The sequence below is a fragment of the Excalfactoria chinensis genome, chromosome 7 (assembly GCF_039878825.1).
Source record: "Excalfactoria chinensis isolate bCotChi1 chromosome 7, bCotChi1.hap2, whole genome shotgun sequence".
Lineage (NCBI taxonomy): Eukaryota > Metazoa > Chordata > Aves > Galliformes > Phasianidae > Excalfactoria > Excalfactoria chinensis.
This window is the reverse complement of record NC_092831.1, coordinates 32,594,465-32,612,140: the sequence shown is the minus strand read 5'-3', so window position 1 is coordinate 32,612,140 and position 17,676 is coordinate 32,594,465. Positions and strand designations below refer to the sequence as shown.

The 17,676-nt window shown below is 43.3% G+C and overlaps 1 protein-coding gene and 1 non-coding gene across 2 annotated transcripts; both read left to right on the top strand.

The window, feature by feature from the left end:
- Positions 1-5,411: 5,411 nt before the first annotated feature.
- On the top strand, positions 5,412-14,223 carry COPS8 (COP9 signalosome subunit 8). Its single transcript, XM_072342532.1, has 8 exons — positions 5,412-5,597; positions 6,968-7,038; positions 8,052-8,100; positions 9,145-9,277; positions 10,224-10,331; positions 10,707-10,769; positions 11,782-11,823; positions 12,745-14,223. The coding sequence occupies exons 1-8, from the start codon at positions 5,520-5,522 to the stop codon at positions 12,822-12,824; spliced, it is 624 nt and encodes a 207-aa protein (XP_072198633.1). The 5' UTR covers positions 5,412-5,519; the 3' UTR covers positions 12,825-14,223.
- On the top strand, positions 7,641-7,712 carry TRNAP-AGG (transfer RNA proline (anticodon AGG)). Its single transcript has one exon. It is a non-coding gene; the product is annotated as a tRNA-Pro (tRNA).
- Positions 14,224-17,676: the final 3,453 nt, after the last annotated feature.

The following is a 17,676-nucleotide window of genomic DNA, read 5'->3' as shown; positions in this document are numbered from 1 at the left end:
CAATGCTTTGTTTTGGCTCACAGGCAGAACTAAAAGCAGAATGTAGGGATCTCGTTTATTGTCAATCTGGAACCCATTTGGGTAGAATTGATCAGACACTGATGCTTTGAGTTGCACTCTTGCTGCTGTTGTGATCATAAACTCACACAGTTCCTCTTTTATGGAGTATGTATGTCCCTTTTTTTTAGGCTGGGAATTGTTTTAATGCTGAATGATGTTGCTCCAGTCTTTTAACCAACTTTCTTTATTGATTACTACGCTCCTTTTAGATTTAAAGTCCCAGCCCATGCTAGAAGCCCATCTCCCCACACCACTGTCCCATTAGTGATGTAGTGATGTCAAACCAATCGTTTCCAGTAGAGCACAGACCCCACTTCAGCACTCCCCAAATCCTGCAGACCCATCCTCCCATCAGGCCAATTAAGATGTGACTAAGAAGTCACAAAACCCACAGTGAGAGGAGAAAACCAGTGTGGACAATGGCAATGCTAATTGCCTGGGAAGTCTGTACTCAGCACCTCAAGGCTCTTTTCCAGCTGGCTGTGCCCAGCCTTACCCTTCCCAACACAGAGGCAACACTATCTGCTCTTCAGTATTGCCTTCTCCATTTGAACTCTGCCTTTTCTTTTCTTAGAAAGCTTCATTTTACATGAAACCACCAAGATACAAAATATCTATAGGAATGTATGAAGCTTGCCATAAAACCCAAACCTCTCTAACGAAAAACTTCTGCTAGGAGAAGCAAACTCTGTTTCATGTCAGGAGGTCCCAGGCACAATTTATGGCAAAACTGCTTTTACCTGCTGTTTCCTGGGGAGCAAGGAAAATGTCCTGTGTGGGATGGGAGGGGAGCGCTGGGGACATCCTCTCATCCTGGCAAAGGAAGTTGTGGATGGAGAGGTAGGACAGGACCTCTCTGTCACAGAGACTTGGACCAAAAGCCTGAGCTGTGAAATATTTATTGTGTGGCATGTCTGGTGGAGTTAGATTTCTGTCACCAAGCTTTTTTCCGCTTGCTTTGTATCCATCTCACTTCCTTTTCAGACCCGCCTCGTTCCAGCATTTATGGAAAGTATGTGGCAAATGACCAGCTAAGCTTATTTTTCCTGCCCTTGTTTCAAGAGGTGCTTCCCCCGCAGTCCTGCCTGCAAAGACTCAGGGAAATTCAGGATGGAAAGGACCTGTTGGTTTGCTTTTTGTGCTCCTGCCAAGGTGAAAGCTTCCCATGCAATGCAGTCCTCAGTGCTTCTGCTATTATAGGTTCAAATGTTGCAGGTGTCTTGCTGAGATTAAACGTTCCTGTGCTGTGACAGCACAGATAATGCAAGGATGAGAGGTCTTTGCGTGACACATGGGCCTCATGGTGGCCCAGTTGGAAGGCAAGGTCAGCCCTGGTCCTGTTTGGCCTTCTGGTGTGGTGCAGTTCAGGTTTGAGCTTTCCCCTTACCTGCTCCTGTGTTTGCACCCCTGGTTGTAATGACCTGAGTGTGTCCCCTTACTACGGGCATGCACCAAACCCAGCGAGAAGGGCTGGCCTGTTTAAAATCACAGAGGTTAACCACTTTTAAACACAAGATTAAAGCCTCTGTGCTTGCTGACCAGAGGGTCTGCTTCCAGACTGAGCATGCTGCAGTTGCATTAGCAAGATGGAGAAGCAGCCACCAAATGCAGCACAAGGCATTTGCTGGTTGGAATCCTGCTTCGTTGGCTCCTCATCTGCTGAGCTTTTCAAGTGAATATGGTGCAAATTCAGAAGGGAGAAATGCTGACACTGAAAATAGACAGCAAGCTGCAGTATTGTGTCAGCTTTGCACTGGTGTTACTTCAATGCCTGCAGGTCCCCAGGGCTAGATACAATGATGTCCATAGATTCTGGGAGTCATGGTGCTGCTTCTGGCTGGTGGATCCTGCCAACAAGATACAGCTCTGAGCTGATCCTCAGAATCCGAAGAGCAAATGAGCGTCACATTTCCACTTGTAGGCCCAGATAGACACGTCTGAAGGGATGCTCTGAAGAGTCCCCACACCATGAGCAAATCCTCAGCCCCATACATGGGGCCACATCTGGATGTGAACCAGCTGTTGGCAGCCTGAGCCACTCACACAAAGAGGCCATTGCAGCACAGGCTTTAGGTCACAGAGAGGAAAGCCCGGGAGCTTGACGCAAGCGTCAGGGCCATGAAATCTGATTCTGTTGGATGTTATGGGCGAGGAACCTTGAACATCATGGACAGGTGGCCAGGGCTTGGGAAGGGGCCGTAACAAGGCATTGTGGACACAAGATCCTCTTTGTTAGGATGCTGCTGAAAGAGAAGTGACTGTGTGAGAGGTTTCGGCACAGCTGCCTGAACTCCTTACCTCCCTCAGATCAAAGCCTGCTTTTCTAATCGCCTCTTTTATTACCCTCTCCAAAATGCTCTCCTGCCATCCCACTGGGTTCGTAGGAGGAACAGGTGTTTTTACCATGAGATTAATAGTTTTAAAAGCATGACCTGGGAGGCATGGCAATGCATCATACTCCTGTTGGGATGTGGGATGCTGAAACTGGCAGGGAGGTTCATACCAGAGCATCTCCCTTGCTGGTACAGGATGCTCATCTCACCTCACATGGATGATGGTCTGAGGTTGCTTTAGGCAGAGTCTGAGCTGTCTAGAGGCTGCCCAAGCACAAGCCAGGTTGTCAAGGGAGGCACCGAGGAGCCCCCCATAGGAGAGGCACCACCGGGGAGCTCCTACACAGGGATGGTTTGCCCCTCAAGTGCCCCACTCCAACACTCAAATGTTCATGCTGGGCAAGGGATCCCCCTGCATCCCCCCCAATTTTCCCCTTTTGCACTGGTGATCCTCCTGTCCATCCCCTCAAGCCCCCTCTGCTGGACCAGGCATTTCCTCTTCTCCTTTCCTCAAAACCTGTGGGATTTCTAAGCAAGCGAGTTGGATGGTGGATGGTGAAGAGATGTTATGTTGTTCAAAGATACCAAATGTCTTCACTGTAGAGGACTGAAGTACGTGGAGAGCAAGAATTGCTGGCCCAGGAGCCAGGCTGATTTGGAAGGGGACAGAAACTTGGCTGAGGATCCCGTGGAGCAAAGCAAAAACAGGAAAATGCATAGACATGCCTTGAGAGTCATAAAAACAAAGTTTAGGTTAAATACACACAGGGTCTCCTTTTCCCTTTGCAGGTTAAGAAAGGGCAGCCTGTGCCTGCAGAGCTGCTGGCAGAAGCAATTGCTCCACTTTTTCCTTGCCTATACTTGAGAATAGTGGGAAGCAGAGAGCGGGGTCCCTCTTTTTGTCCCCCCTCTCCCAGCTCTCCAGCATCTCTGGTTTAGGCACGTTTCTTTGATTATAATGCCATGACTGCACATTGCTGTAAACACCTGTTCATAAAGCGCCATGTGATGCAGAGCAGCACCTTAAATTCACAGTGCTCTATGAAAATGAAACAACGTTGGGTTTTTGGGGGGAGAAAGGGAATTAATGACCAGGAAAAAAGAATGTTTTAGCAGTGTTCCCAGTCTTGGGGATATCCTTGGATGCTCTGCCCCAATGCCAGAGGACGCTGCATCTTTGTGTCGAGGCATTCCCAAGGCAGACCTGAGATGTTTGGGTTGGCTGCAGTGTTACAAGAGGGGAAAGTGGTTGCAGGCTGTAAGTGCTCGGAAAAGGGCTGGGTGTAGGAAATGGCCTCCTCTGGGCACATCAGCCACTTGCTGCTTCCTCTCCGCCCTGCACAGCCCATAAAAACAAGGTGTTTGTCCCCTTTGATGGCAGTGGGTAGCGTCAAGCAGGCTTTGATGTCATGGAAGGAAATAATGTATTTAGGCACGGCCCTCGTTCGGGTCAGACACAGCTAATATAAATCAGGGTACTGAGGAGATGGGGAAGGGTGTGGAGAAGTTCAACTTGACCCTTTACCACCCTTTTCTTTAACTTTCACATAAAATTAACTTCCCTATTGTTCCATATTGCTGTGTTACATCTTATTTTTCCCATCACCATTCTTTTGTTCCCCTGAAAAGCTTTTGAACAAGATGAGAAAGGGAAACCTGTAGTCATCAGCATTGCAGAGCGTGCCTTCAGATCCCAGACAGCGCACGAAAGCGGCAGGGGAAAAACAGAGCTGCCACGACACCCCCCAGCAATTGCTCTTGGAAATGGCCTGAGCCTCCTTTGAAGGCAACCTATAGCTCCTTTGGATGCTCGACACTGCAGAACTCAAACCCGTCTCCACCGCCACGTTAAGATTCATAGTGGGCGTAAATGAGTTTCTGAGATTTCCGTGCCATCATCGCCATAAGGAGCTGAATAAAAATCACATTAAATATACTTTATACTTCTACAACAGCTGGCAGCCAAGTCTTAAAGTGCTTTCCAATCCCACGGGCCAAAAGCAGAACCACAATCCTCTTCAAGCCAAAGAGATTTCCCATTAATTTAACCTGTCCAGATTTGCCAGGGGCCACATTTTTAGTGCTTAAATCAAAGAGAAGCTCCCCCAAAAAGCAGATGAACCCTGTGAACCCTGTGACTGACCACTGAGCTGACCCATCTCGGTCACTGTCTGGAGATACAAGATGGCGCCCACAAGGCCATCAGTTGACACGGGAAGGGACAGCCTGTAGGAGCTGGGATTTATAGATGAATCCTGCTGGAGCTGAGATGGAGATGGGATGTATGATGTGCTCTCTCAGCTAACAGTACTGGAAAGCAGCACCTTCTCCCTTGTCCCAAAAGCTTAACGAAGGACTGTAGTATATATATATATAAAAGGGTGCCTGGCTGTCTCAAAACAGAAGGAGATTCTGGCATGCTGGGGACAGCGGGACACGCGGTGGTGGTGAGGAGATGAACTGGAGCAAACTGGAGCAGAAAGACAAAACCACTCTCCTACCTCCCCGGGTTTCATGCATTTCCCTTGCAGCTGGTGCCCTCTTGTGGATCGCTCTCACCACTCCATTTTTGCCTGTATATATAGCAATAATAGATAGACACCTAGGATACGCTTAGGGGATATACATACATAGTGAGATCCCGTTTTTAAATGGATGTATGTACCCTATCTCTTGTTTATATGTATGTATGGATCTCCTAGAAATATATGTGCATAGATATGGAGAAGGTACGTATAAGAGAGATGTATGGAGGTATGGATGGAGATACATGTACGACTATCATATCTTAGATATATATATCATAGATATATATGATATCACAGATATATGGGCTGTACCATAGTATACAGTCCACGTGTAATCCCTTTCATACATCACCCCATAAGCAATGCATAAGAGTGGAACCCAGCCACCTATTTGCAACCGGACCCATGTTAATAGGAGGAAGAGGCCAAACCCCCCCGTCCCCGAGCCCTCCCCTCCCTGAAGTCCTCCAGAGCATAAGAGAGCTAGAGAGAGAGAGACGCTCCGAACTCTCGGAAAGCGGAAGTGCGTAATGTCTGAGACGGAAGTGACGCCAGGCGCGGCCGCCGCCTGAGGGAAGGCAGTTGTGGCCGCGGGAGGATGCCGGTGGCGGTGATGGCGGAGGGCGGTTTCGGCTTCAGGAAGCTGCTGGAGCAGTGCGAGACTCAGGAGCTGGAGGTGCGTGTGGAGCTGGCGTGGGGTCGGGGTTCGAGCTGGCCGCTTGTGCTGGCCGAGAGCGCCTCGGAGCTGGCGGGGCTGCAGGCGGGTGAGCGCGCTTTGGTGCGAGTTCCTCTCAAGGCTGTGGTAACACATCGTGATAGCGAAGTGCTGTGCTAAATGCAGGTGGTACCGTGGTGCTGCTAACGGCCGTTCTCTGGTGGTGCCTACACACCTCTCAGGAGCGGTCTGGTGGAGTTGGTGGCCCTCAATGTGATCTTGTGCATCTCACTGTAGCCATTTGAAAGGAAGGACCCGGACAGCACTTAGAATGCAGATGTTAATTAGGGAAGTGTTTGGAGAGGGATAGTTAGGGTAATGGAGCGCTGCTGCTCCTGAGACAATGTGTTAAGTTGCTGTACTAAATGGGAAAACATCAGTTCATTTACAGCTTATTTCTATGTATGCAATTAGCTTTTTCATTCAAATGTAACGGTCTTCAGAGCGGCTTGTTGTCTGGCTTGGGCAGCTGGTCTGAGAGTCGGGGATAGAGCCCAGGAGGTGTAGGGCTTTACTTTGTATCCAGGGGCTTGGCATCCCTTCCTTGCTTCCATGCTGCAACACCCGCAGAGACTGTTGTACTTGTAGGTGGGTAATGATCCCTGGAAATGGTGTCAGAATAGCTGGGGATGGTGCCTCCTTAATGACTCAGCTGCTCATCTTCTGGCTTTGGTGAGCCTGTAAGTTGCAGGTGTAAATAAGTCAAGTGGCTGTGTCATTGGTTTCCTCTGAGTCCTTTCTGCGCCGTCCTTTCCCAGTAAGCTTTTTAGCAATTTATCACTCTTTTCACTTTTTTAATGGTGGTAAACTTCCAAGATTTTATGAGTTTATTATGGTTCTTTTCTCACTTGTATGGTTTATGAGGCCTGCTGAAGTGTCAAAGCTTGGCAGGGGTTTTTAACAAGTTCAAATGAGCACAGAATCCTTCTGGTGAAGTTTAGCCTGAATGGAGCTGAAGCTGGGGTCAAAACAGTTGACTGGGAGATGCCATTATTGACTAGAAGAGACGGTTCTGAGGAGGTATGAAGTTGGTTGGTGCTGTGAGCTAGAGCTGGAATGTTGGTGTATCAAAGCATGCGATTTTTTCTTCTGGCAAAAAGAAAAAGTAAGCTTTCTAAGTAAAACTTGTGGCATATCCAAGTGATTTATCGTAAAGATACAGCTGTATTAGTAAGGTATTGCGATAACTTTTATTGTAAATGAAGCATAAACCTCCAATGACTTTGTCCACAGCCATTGCCTGGTATAAAAAACTGCCTTGATGTGCTCTGTGTTACTGAACTTAGCTGCTTTTATAATGCCTAATAAAGTGATTTGTACTTGTTCTTTAGGCTCCTGGAGGAATTGCAACACCCCTTGTTTATGGCCAACTCCTAGCTTTATACCTGTTGCATAATGACATGTAAGTGGCTTTTATTAATCTTTAACCTCAGATCCTGGAGTTGTTACCATTAGTCTGATGCAGATTGACCTGCAGTTACTAGGTTACTAACAGTCAGTCGTGTGACTGACAAGATGCATGTAAGTAAATGCTGCCATCTTCAAGTAAACAATTAGGATTTAAAAGAAAATAACCCAGATGAAGTCTTCCAACCTTTACTCTGTCAGGAAGAGCTCTCCTGTGTTGGCACTTCCCTGATCATAGGGAGACAAGTGGGATTTTAGAAGTGGCTTAACTACTGGGATTGCTTCCTTCAGAAAGCGTTGACTGTTTCAGTGTATTGACTTAAAGCTTTTCAAGGCTGCATTTGTTTTCAGTAAGTTTGGAAGATGCTGCTTGAGCCTGAAGTTATCCTATGATAACTTAAAGCTTTCTGTATTGAATGTTAACGGTTTGAACAAGTTAAATCTGTATCTTGGTCCATCTGAATGGAACTGTAGTCCTTTAATAATCCATCAGGCTACATTTAAAAGTAAGACTGGTTCTTTCCACTTAAAATTGGATTGAAATAGTGTTTATTTATTCAGGCAGAGTCCATGACACTGTGGAATGTGAAGACAGTTGGCTCGTTGGTCTAGGGGTATGATTCTCGCTTAGGGTGCGAGAGGTCCCGGGTTCAAATCCCGGACGAGCCCTTCTTTTCCAGGTTGGAACTAGATGAACTTGAAAGGTCCCTTTGCAATCTAAGCCATCCTACGATTCTCCGAGGGCAAATTCCATCCTGTGTTGAGGTTGTGTAGTAGGTTAATTCAAATTAATTTTGATATGATATTGTTGAGCTGTGCCATTAGCAGAACTTGTACCATTAACAAGTACTATCAGTGCTTCATTTTTTGCTCATGCTCTTTAAGTTTCTATTTTTGTTTTATAATTTGTCAATGCATTAGTATGTGTGTATATATTTATTAGTACACATAGGTTGGTGGCAAGTGTGCTCAGGAAAGGCACTGAGAAGTCTTTTAAACTTTCTTTAGGAACAATGCACGGTACCTTTGGAAAAGAATCCCTCCTGCTATCAAATCTGTAAGTACTTCATGAAATTCCAGTTGATACTAAACCACGTAAGCTTGAAAACAATGACTTTTTTCCTCTCTGAGGTTTCTATTTAAGTAGTTTTGGGCTTGGTTCTGTACCATGAACACACGACCAGCAGATGGCATGCTGGTCTTCCAAAGGTCTCCAAGTTGCAAATCTATCTATTGCTTCTTTTCCTTCTCAAGTAATCTCATGACATAGTTCTCTAAATCTAGAGGTTTTTATTAGAAAGCCTCATGTTAAAGATTAGTCAGCTGGAGGAAAACAGTGACTGGTCTAAATATCTGATTCTGGGCTGCAGTTGCTCTCCTTGTGAGGATGCAGAATACTTTATGCAGTGAGTTATTACTTGATGTTAGTTGTACCCTCAAATTTAACTTTCTGAAGGCGCTTTGTTTTGCACTGCCTTTGAATCCAAGATGCATTCTGAGGCTTTAGCTACTTAAATCAAAGATAATAGTCAATTACCCAGACTGGTGTTTGGTTACTCTGATGGAATGGTGTTCATTCTCAACCTGTTGACCAATATGCAACACAGTAGAAGTAGCCCTTAAAACTAGTAGTGGGAAAACAGTGAGCATGATACCATTTTAAGTGTGATCCATGTTCAAGACTTTCAAGCTAAGCTGCTTTCACTATGCAAACAGCACCTGCACTCTGTAAAGGCTTTGTTGAAGAAGGAAACAACTCTTTGAGGAGGGAATAAGCTGTGCTTGTCCTTTGGCAGCTTCAGTCAGCAGTCTGAGTGCAAACTATCCTCCTTGGCTTTAGCTGCTTTGCCAGCCTGAATTGATACAACTGCTGTGAGCAGACTTTGCTCATGTGGGTGATAATCTTTGGCAGAAGGATGGGTCAGGAACAATAACAACAATGACAGTTATTAAAACAAGACTTCCCAGTGCTCCTCTCTTCATCATTAAGTATATGTATATCTGCTTGCAGTGGGAAAAGGAAGGTAGTAGGAATGAGTTTGTATAGAATGGTCTTTGTAGAGGACAGACAACTCTGAATTCACTGTTTTTGTCACGACAGGCAAATGCTGAGCTTGGTGCAGTTTGGTCAGTAGGACAAAGAATCTGGCAAAGAGACTTCCCAGGAATCTATACAACGATCAGTGCACATCAGTGGTCTGAGACTGTTCAACCAATCATGGAAGCACTGAGAGGTACAAACTGAACTCCTGCAGGTAGCACATAACCTGAAGTTATGTGTGGATGTTTTTGGCAAGTGACTACTTGGGATTGCTATCATCAAATCTGGTCAAGAAATTTGCCAAGGTTTTAGATTGAGGATTAAAGGTATTAGATTTTAGGTATCGAGTGTAAAAGAGAAGCTCACTACAGAAACTATTTGATTATAGCCAACATACTTTTATCGATTGCATGTTGTGATATGTTCTCCTTGGAATTTCAAATACAGTTTGTTTTATTCTGTGGTAGCACAATGGACCACTAGATACACAACTTGGTCAAACTCATTTAACCAAGAACTTTGGCAGTTTGGTTTGCCATTTCAGAAGCTTACGATGCTTGTAAAAGTTGCTTTTAAATATGACATTAAACAAATAGTTTAACACATACAGTCTGTGTAATATTAACATGCAGATAACCAGACTTGCTACTAGAGGGCACTATAGATACTTAAGAAGCTTCTGGAGTGTTTTGCAATAACAAATTTTCTGTGGTTTTAGGAACTGCTTTGCAGATGCTTTGCTATCAAAGCAGACCTGGTGTGGGGTGAATAGTTGTAACTAATTGCTGTTTTTTAATGATTTTTTTCATGATTGTCTAATTCTGAACAATTGCAGGCAAGTTTTATTTCTAATGGTGAATGCCACCTAAAGCTGAGCCTCCCAAACTGCAGTTTGCCTGTGAATGGTAGCACCCAAACTGCATTTGGAGGTGATCTGCTGTCCCTGAGGGGTTTTCTCATGGCATAAGCCAGCTGTTGTCTCAGTGACCCTTGAGACTTGAATAAATTGTTGGGAGAACTTTAAGGTTTTAGTGGTTTTCCAAATGTATTTTGTGCTGTTTGAATTGAAAGCGCTATCTCAGATTTCCTAGCTATGGAGTGTAGCGTACTGTCTATTTACAGCATTTCTCTCTTTCTAGATGCAACTCGGAGGCGAGCTTTTGGACTGGTTTCTCAGGCGTATACCTCAATAGTTGCAGATGATTTTGCAGCCTTCGTTGGGCTTCCTGTAGAAGAAGCTGTGAAAGGTACTTTGTATCACTGAGATTTCTGCAAATGGTCAGAACTATAGGTGGTGGTAAATAGAAAAGTGTACAAAATAGTGGTAAACTGCTTAGCAGATAGTAGATTGGGATAAATGCCTTACCATTGGTGTTTTCCTCTTTTGTGTGTGATGTATCAAAGCAATTCACCAGTGGACATAAAGTGAAAGATGAGAAGGTTCATGTGCTGTTATTTCAAGAGCTTGTTTGTTGAACTAAACGTCTGAATGCCCATAAGAAGTGTCCTGGGTTTGTAGCAGGGTACTGAGATGCTTTTATCTTGGTCTCAGCGTGCATCTGTTTTGTTTCTTGCAGTTATATATGGTTTGTTCTTATGGATATAAAAACATGTCTTTTCAGGTGTATTAGAACAGGGCTGGCAAGCAGACTTTTCCACCCGTATGGTAATGCCTAAGAAGCCAGGTAGGTGGAGCTGTTATTTCATGAGGCATTGAATTTAGTGTTTTCTAATAATCAGATGCTAGTTTTTAATATAAATTTTGCATAATATTCTTCTACATATTTTATGTGGACTTAAGCAGCTGGGAAACATGGAATGTTTATAAAGTGTAGGATGTACAAATTAGTGAGTTTAGTTGAAGGTTACCAGCAGTCTGGGTTAAACCAAATCATCGAATTAACATCTAAAGCAGACAGGATATGCTACGGTTTCTCCTTCTCTCTGCTATTGGCTCTGATTCAGTAGATGTTGGATGACCTCAAACAACACATCTCAATTTAATAACAATGAGCAAAAATAGACTATTTTCAAATCTGAGAACTTTTGTTGGGAGAAGCTGAACTTGAAGCAGGGATTTAGTACATCTTTGGTCTGAGGACCTGAAGTTGTTGGCATTATTTCCTTTGCTGTTCAACTATCGTGCTGTTAGTAGCAGGATCAACGTTTCTGCAAAAACACATTTTTCCTAAGGTGGTATCTAGGACTGCTTTCTGTCTGAAACAACAACAAGCATTAAGCTGTGAAGGCAGGGATATATCTTCTCTTAAGCTATATGTACAGCTCTGGAAATAGGAGTCTAATTGTCATGTAGCTAACATCTAAGAGCAGGAGGAGGAAAGAATCTTCTGTATGGGCAGGGTTCTTAGGCATTCAGAGCCCTGAACATCGTATTAAACTTGTGTCAGGCGAGGTGCTGGAACTGTTTTCTCTGGACAGGCATAACCAGCCAAAGTCCTGAGCTTTTGCCTTTGACTAGTTTCTTTTTTTCCCCACTATTGGGACGAAAAGAGGCAGTCTGTTTTGAAGCTGCATGTTATTCATTGGACGTTGAGTATTGTGCATTTTAATTCTGAAGTAAAACCTTGGCCTGAATAGGCCTAGTTTTAAATACCCTTTTTAATGCAGTTTTAGCTTGATGTGTGTGGCTGTTTAAAATCAGTGCAGTGGGCTAACTTCTGTTGTATTTTTCCATAGGTGCACTGGAAGCTTCCTTTAACAGATTTATTCCTTCATCAGGTATTTCCTGTTTCCTACTTGCACGTGTTGGTGACATGCATGATTAATATAAAGAGTTTCATCAGCACTACAAAATATAACTTGAATCCTAGAGAATTATGTCTGTTCCTTACAAACATAATTTGGCTGCTTACATGTTTGTCTTCTCTTCCTCTTACGTATGAATCTACATTTTAAGCAGTGCCCAAAACATTTGCCAGAAGTGTCCAAAATGTTGAGATTTAATTTCAAGTCAATGTGAAGAATCTTGCTTCTCAAAGCCCTCCTTTTGCTTGCCAGTTTTGTCTCAACATGCATTTGTTTCTTCAGCAGTGTTTCTTTTAACTGCATTTTGAATGTTGCCTGTTAACTTTTAAGAAGGAAAATTACATCACTTTTATCTTAATGTTTTTCAGTCATTTTTGATTCCTGACTTACCCTAGTGTGTTTTAATCACTTGTCTTCCAGTCTATCCTTACTGTACTAAGCTAGCATTTATACAAGTAGCTGTACATGCACTGCCTTTTTCCTCAACCTGTGCAATGCTTTTTATTAGCACGGTAACCCACTAGATTTATTATGTTCATTATGACAACTTGTAACAAAAGGAGCAGCTGAAGAGCTCTGGGAATCTTCTTTTTCCTCAAGTGGAGATACTGTCAATCCTCATTATTGACAGATTCCAATATATGCAACATGTTTTCTGGAAGCATGCTGAGAACTGGAACTTGTTACGAGTACCTTTGCTATTAGTAGCTCTTGGACAACTTGATGTTGCAGACAACAGAAAAGCAGTCTGTCAGTTAAAGCTGTGTAGTTAAGAGAGTGAACTTAGGTATGTGCCCTGTCTGTGTCTCCATTTTAAGCTTTCCTTGCTGCTATGATGGATGGTTGATTTGCATTCTTCATTTCATTGATGCAATATTTGTTTTATTTTTCTAGAACCCGCTCCAGTTCCACCAATTCCAAATGAACAGCAGTTGGCCAGACTGACCGACTATGTGGCTTTCCTTGAGAATTGATGAACCTGCTTCTCTGTCTAGAGCAACTTGGGAATCCTGTGTACTGACAGTTCTAGAAATCTAAGACTTTATTTTGTATTTGTTAAATGTTGCAGCATCCCCTTTCGAATGTGTAAAGTATACAGTGTATGTTATCCTAGTTTGTTTTGCCAAAGCCAAGCTAGCAATTGAAACAATCCTTTAACTTCTGTAATTCTTCTTCAGTAGGCACACAGCAGTATTACACAGTAAGGTTCTTTTTACTGACTTGTAGCCAAAAGATGCAGAGCTTTGTTCAGGTATATCAAAGGTAGAGAAGAAAAGGTTGAGTAATGAGGCAAATTAATGGTATTAGGGGGTTAATGTTACTTGGTTACGTGCTTCTGTGGTGAGCACTGCAGTGCATGGTGCAGGTCAGTTGCACGTTTATCTAAAGCACAAAGTGACAGGCTGCTCTACCTGTATCTGTAGAGAATGTTTGGATGAAACAGTAACAAAGCGACTTACAGAAACTCTTTTGGAAGTCTTGGATGTTTTTTTTTTCTTATAGTTGATCTTTTTTTTTTTTTGTTTTCCTTGGTGGTTTCTGTAGTTTAGTTTAAATCTTTTTTGGTTTGATTGCGATTTCACGTTGGGCATATTTTTATGACAGAATGATTGGAGGCTTCTAAGGAAAGGCAAAGATTCGCTTTGAGGAATAAATGTTTTACTTTTGAAGGTTTTATTTTTCAGTACACATAGGACGCTAGGTGTTTTGCTTGGAAACCATATACCTTCTCAAAGTCTGTCATGGCATAGTCTTTCCAGTACAGTGAACCTAGATCTGCTACAAACAGCTCTCCACCTACCTTTACGTTTCTTTTCTGAGTTACTTCTGCAGTTACTGGAAAGGACTTTAGAAATGAGCTACCGAAATCAGATCAGTTTCCTCGAGTGAATTGTCCACTCAGGAGAAGGCGAATATTGTGCTGCAATGTCAGTTTGAGGAATAAATTTCCTATACCGGAGCACTGCTTAAGCTGAGAGTGGATTTTAGAAACAAAAAGATGAGTTGCATTCCCAGGCTTTATACCGTTCTTAGGATGGTAAAGACTTGGAGAATAGTGGTGCTTGAAAGGGCAGTGCATGCCATCGCTCACTTCTAACCCCCCTTTATCAACATCATATTCAATGGTTTGTTGATGTCAGGTGTGCTCCGTTATGATTGTTTTTCCAGTGTGCACTACCTACTGTACATTCTCTTGTTGGGGGATGTGTTAGCAGGGAGGAATTCTAAACTGTGCACTGCTGCTTTGAGAGCTCCCTTTGTATGTAAACATTTAGTCAAAATGATTATTTATTTGGAAGTAACCTAAGACTTGGAATGCTAAGTATGACGCAAACTTATCTTCAGTGATATTAAAGAACATGTTTACACTGACCTTGTGTACCTTGTTTTCAATTGTCTTCTGAGTGCAGTTCTGGTTTGGCTTGTTTTTCAATGGATTCCGACTGGCCTTATTTGAACAGGGCTAGTTAAAGGTTGATGTAGTGCTTTGTCTAGACAGGTGTTTAGAGCAACTTGATGTTTATGTGGAAATTAAAGTACTGGCCTTGAGGTGTCATGTACAGAGGGGTTAAGTGCAATTCTTCCCTTCTGTGTGTATATATAAAGGCAATTTTGTTGGATTTTTTTTGTGGATGCTGGTAATCTGTGACTTAAATGTAGTAGTTGGATTCTTGTGATCTGTCCAGTTTTATTAAGCTCATCGTGTTGAGATGGCGTCTGGTCTGCTGCAGAACTAAAGGTGATTTTTAGTTTTGGGGGTGCATTTAACCCATTTCATGCCTGGAGTTCTATGCTTCTAGCCACGCTGTTCTATTTCATCACTTTTGCCATCTAAGCTACTGCAGGGCTTTCACCTTCCTTGCCCTTATTTGTGCCCACTGCCACAGCAGCAGGCTGTTGTGCTTGTTTCCAATCCTTTTGAAGATTGCCTTCTCTTGAGCACTGCTCTATTCTCAAAATAATAGCAACAGTTATTTCAATATCTTCAATGTCAGCAGCGATAATTAGTTTGTGCATCATAGCATGTTGAGGTTTTTTTCTCATCTACTTAGTGCAATGCATGCATGGGTAACAAATGCACAGTGAACAAGTACAGAAAATTCAGTATTTTAAGGTGGTGACTCTGCAAGCAGAATTCTTGATGAACTCTTATAATGTTTACATTCTTGCCTTGCTGGTGTAACAGATCCAACAGATCTTGTGGTAAGTAATGGATCCATTCCATCATGAAAACTAACTCTCTGCTACTAAATCTGTCACTTATAGGAAGTATTTTTTTTATGGTGTACTGTGTTGTTTCTTTGCTTTTTCCCCTTCATTGCTCAATTCTCTTGTATGGATACTGATTATCTCCGTGTTGGTATTCAGGTTAAAATAAGTAGGTGAGGAGTAGGTTGAATTCTAATATCTCTAGTTCTGTTATGGAATCTTAAATGTTGGTGAGGTGGGGATATTAGATCCAAATGAAATGCTGTACTTAGTCTGAGCAAGGCAAATGCTACGTATTATTGAATTGGTGAGGCACCTGGAAATGGTTGCACAGAGAGGTGGTGGATACCCAGTCCTTGGAGACTTAAGGTGAGGCTGTATCAGGCTCTGGGCAACCTGATGTAGCTGTGCATGTCCTTATTCATTGCAGGCATTATCAGCATCTCTGATAGCATGCATGGCAGGCTAATGGGTTAGACTAACCTCTGGTCTGACTCAGTGTGGTGTCTGAGTCTGAGATCCTTTCTTGTTTTCTAACCGGTTCATTATTAGATTGCTTGCTAGAGTTTACATAAAAATCATCTAGCCATAAGTTCAGGCAGTCAGTGGATGAAAAGCTTCCTTCAGAGCAAAGGATGTGAATCATTGATTTGTGTGGTATATCATAACGTTTTGTTTGCCTCCCAGAGCCCTCCCACGTTCATGGCCCATTGACATCTGGTTCAGTTCAAGATGAGTAAATGTTCCCATGAGGTTCTGAACTTCAAATTCTACTTTCGTGTTAAAAATGCTGACTGGTTTCAAGACAAATCTCTAATTATAAGGGGATATTGAGCTTTGATAAACTATTCTAGGCCCATGCCGAGGTACTTAGTGTATATTTCTAAGCCAGGCTCATTAATGCAGGCTGTGATGTGTAAAATCAGAAGGTGAGAACTTCTCATATGCTACTTTGGATACTTAAAGAGGAAAACTTAGGTCAGTGAGAAGGACCTGAGGACTGGATAGATGTGGCCTAGCTGACACAAGTTTCCAAGCTAACTTGATGGCCTGGAGTAGGCTGGAGTGGGTAAGTGGCTTTTGAGTGCTTTTAGAACATCATGGAAAGCTTGTTTCTAACATAAGGATGAAATCTGCCTTTAGGCAAGTTTTGGAAAAGCTGCTGCAAACCACCAACACAACTAGAGCTGAATGCAGGTTTCAGGAGTGGGAGACTTGCAGAATAAATCCTGGAGGGCTGTTAACATGGAAAAACCTATAAGCAAGAGTATGTTATGTGTTTTTCAGTTGTTCAGATACAACCTTGCTACCTAAAGAAGGAGAGATACATTAACTGTAAGGTAAGCACTGAGTGTGATTAGATAATGAGAGCATGCCGTTTCTTCCTTACAGAAGGAGGTAGCTATGGGGCATTTAATCACTTGTTGTGATTGATCACTCCCATATAGCCTTGGGAAGTCTGTCTGGGTACATGAAGCAAATGGATGTTGAATTATGTGTGTTAACTGCTCTTTTTGCAACATGCTACCCCTTGCATAGGAGGTTTTTACTCTTTTGTTTTGTGGGTGGTTGCAGACAAATGCCAGCTAAGAGCTGTAAATAATGTTGGTGAGTCTGCTGCTCTTTCAAGAGAGCTTTAGGCTTTGTATGGATTAATGTCATCTATAAGCAGTATTTCCTTGAATTTGGAAGGGATTTACATAGAAATCTAGGTAAGGATGGATTATTTTCAGTTCTGATGACCATGGTATGGCATAGTAAGGCAAACCAGGGCTTTGTGGAGCTTATTTGCTACCACTAACTTCCTTTGTCTAAGAAATGAGAGCTGAAGCATGGGGAAAACAGAGAGGTTTTGGTCTGCTGTGGATGCCCAGTATGGGACTTGAGTAACTGACTCACATCCAGTGCTACTTCTCCTGAGAGCTAGAAGCATGGCATGTTGGCCTCCTGCTGCTGACCTCGTGCTGCAGTGACTCAGGGAAGGCATCGTCCCTGTGCTGCTCAACGAGCTGCTCTGCAACAGCTGGAGAGAAAGGAGTGAGCAGCCAGTGCTTGGATGTTGGGTTGTTGTATTTGCACACAGCATCATCTGCAATTAAATACTGTCACACACTAAAAAAGTACCTGCGAAATTCTTCAGCCCACATGAGTTTTACTATATGTTTAATAATTTCACTAAATGCAGTTCTATATTTTTCAGGATAGCCAGAAAACAAGAAGCAGAAGGCAAATGCTCCATGTCTTCCACAGGTTAAACGTGCACGGAAGGCAGCACCGCACAGCACTGTCCAGCAATGCACCCCTGGATGTCCTGCTGAAGGCTAACAAGGGCAAGAGACATGTCCTCCTGCAGCACTGTGCCATTCACTGCCCTGCTGCTCAGCTCTCCAGGCAATGGCAAAATGAAGGCAGCCCTGGGAGTTCCATGCACAGCATACTGTAACGTGGGTGCATCTCGAGGGGCCCGGTGCCTCTTGCTCTGGTTACTGTTTTACTGGTAAGCCACAGGTCAGCTTTACTGCCCCGAGAAGGAGCCTGTGCCCCGCAGTGTGAAACTGCTCCTCTCAGCGTTTTCTCGGGGTGAGGAAGTTAATAGATGTAGGAATAACTGCTGCG

Coding starts and splice junctions, on each gene's coding strand:
- COPS8 (XM_072342532.1), top strand. CDS start 5,520: ATGCCGGTGGCGGTGATGGCGGAGGGCGGTTTCGGCTTCAGGAAGCTG. Junction 7,039..8,051: donor TACCTGTTGCATAATGACAT/GTAAGTGGCTTT, acceptor AACTTTCTTTAG/GAACAATGCACGGTACCTTT. Junction 8,101..9,144: donor TCCCTCCTGCTATCAAATCT/GTAAGTACTTCA, acceptor TTGTCACGACAG/GCAAATGCTGAGCTTGGTGC.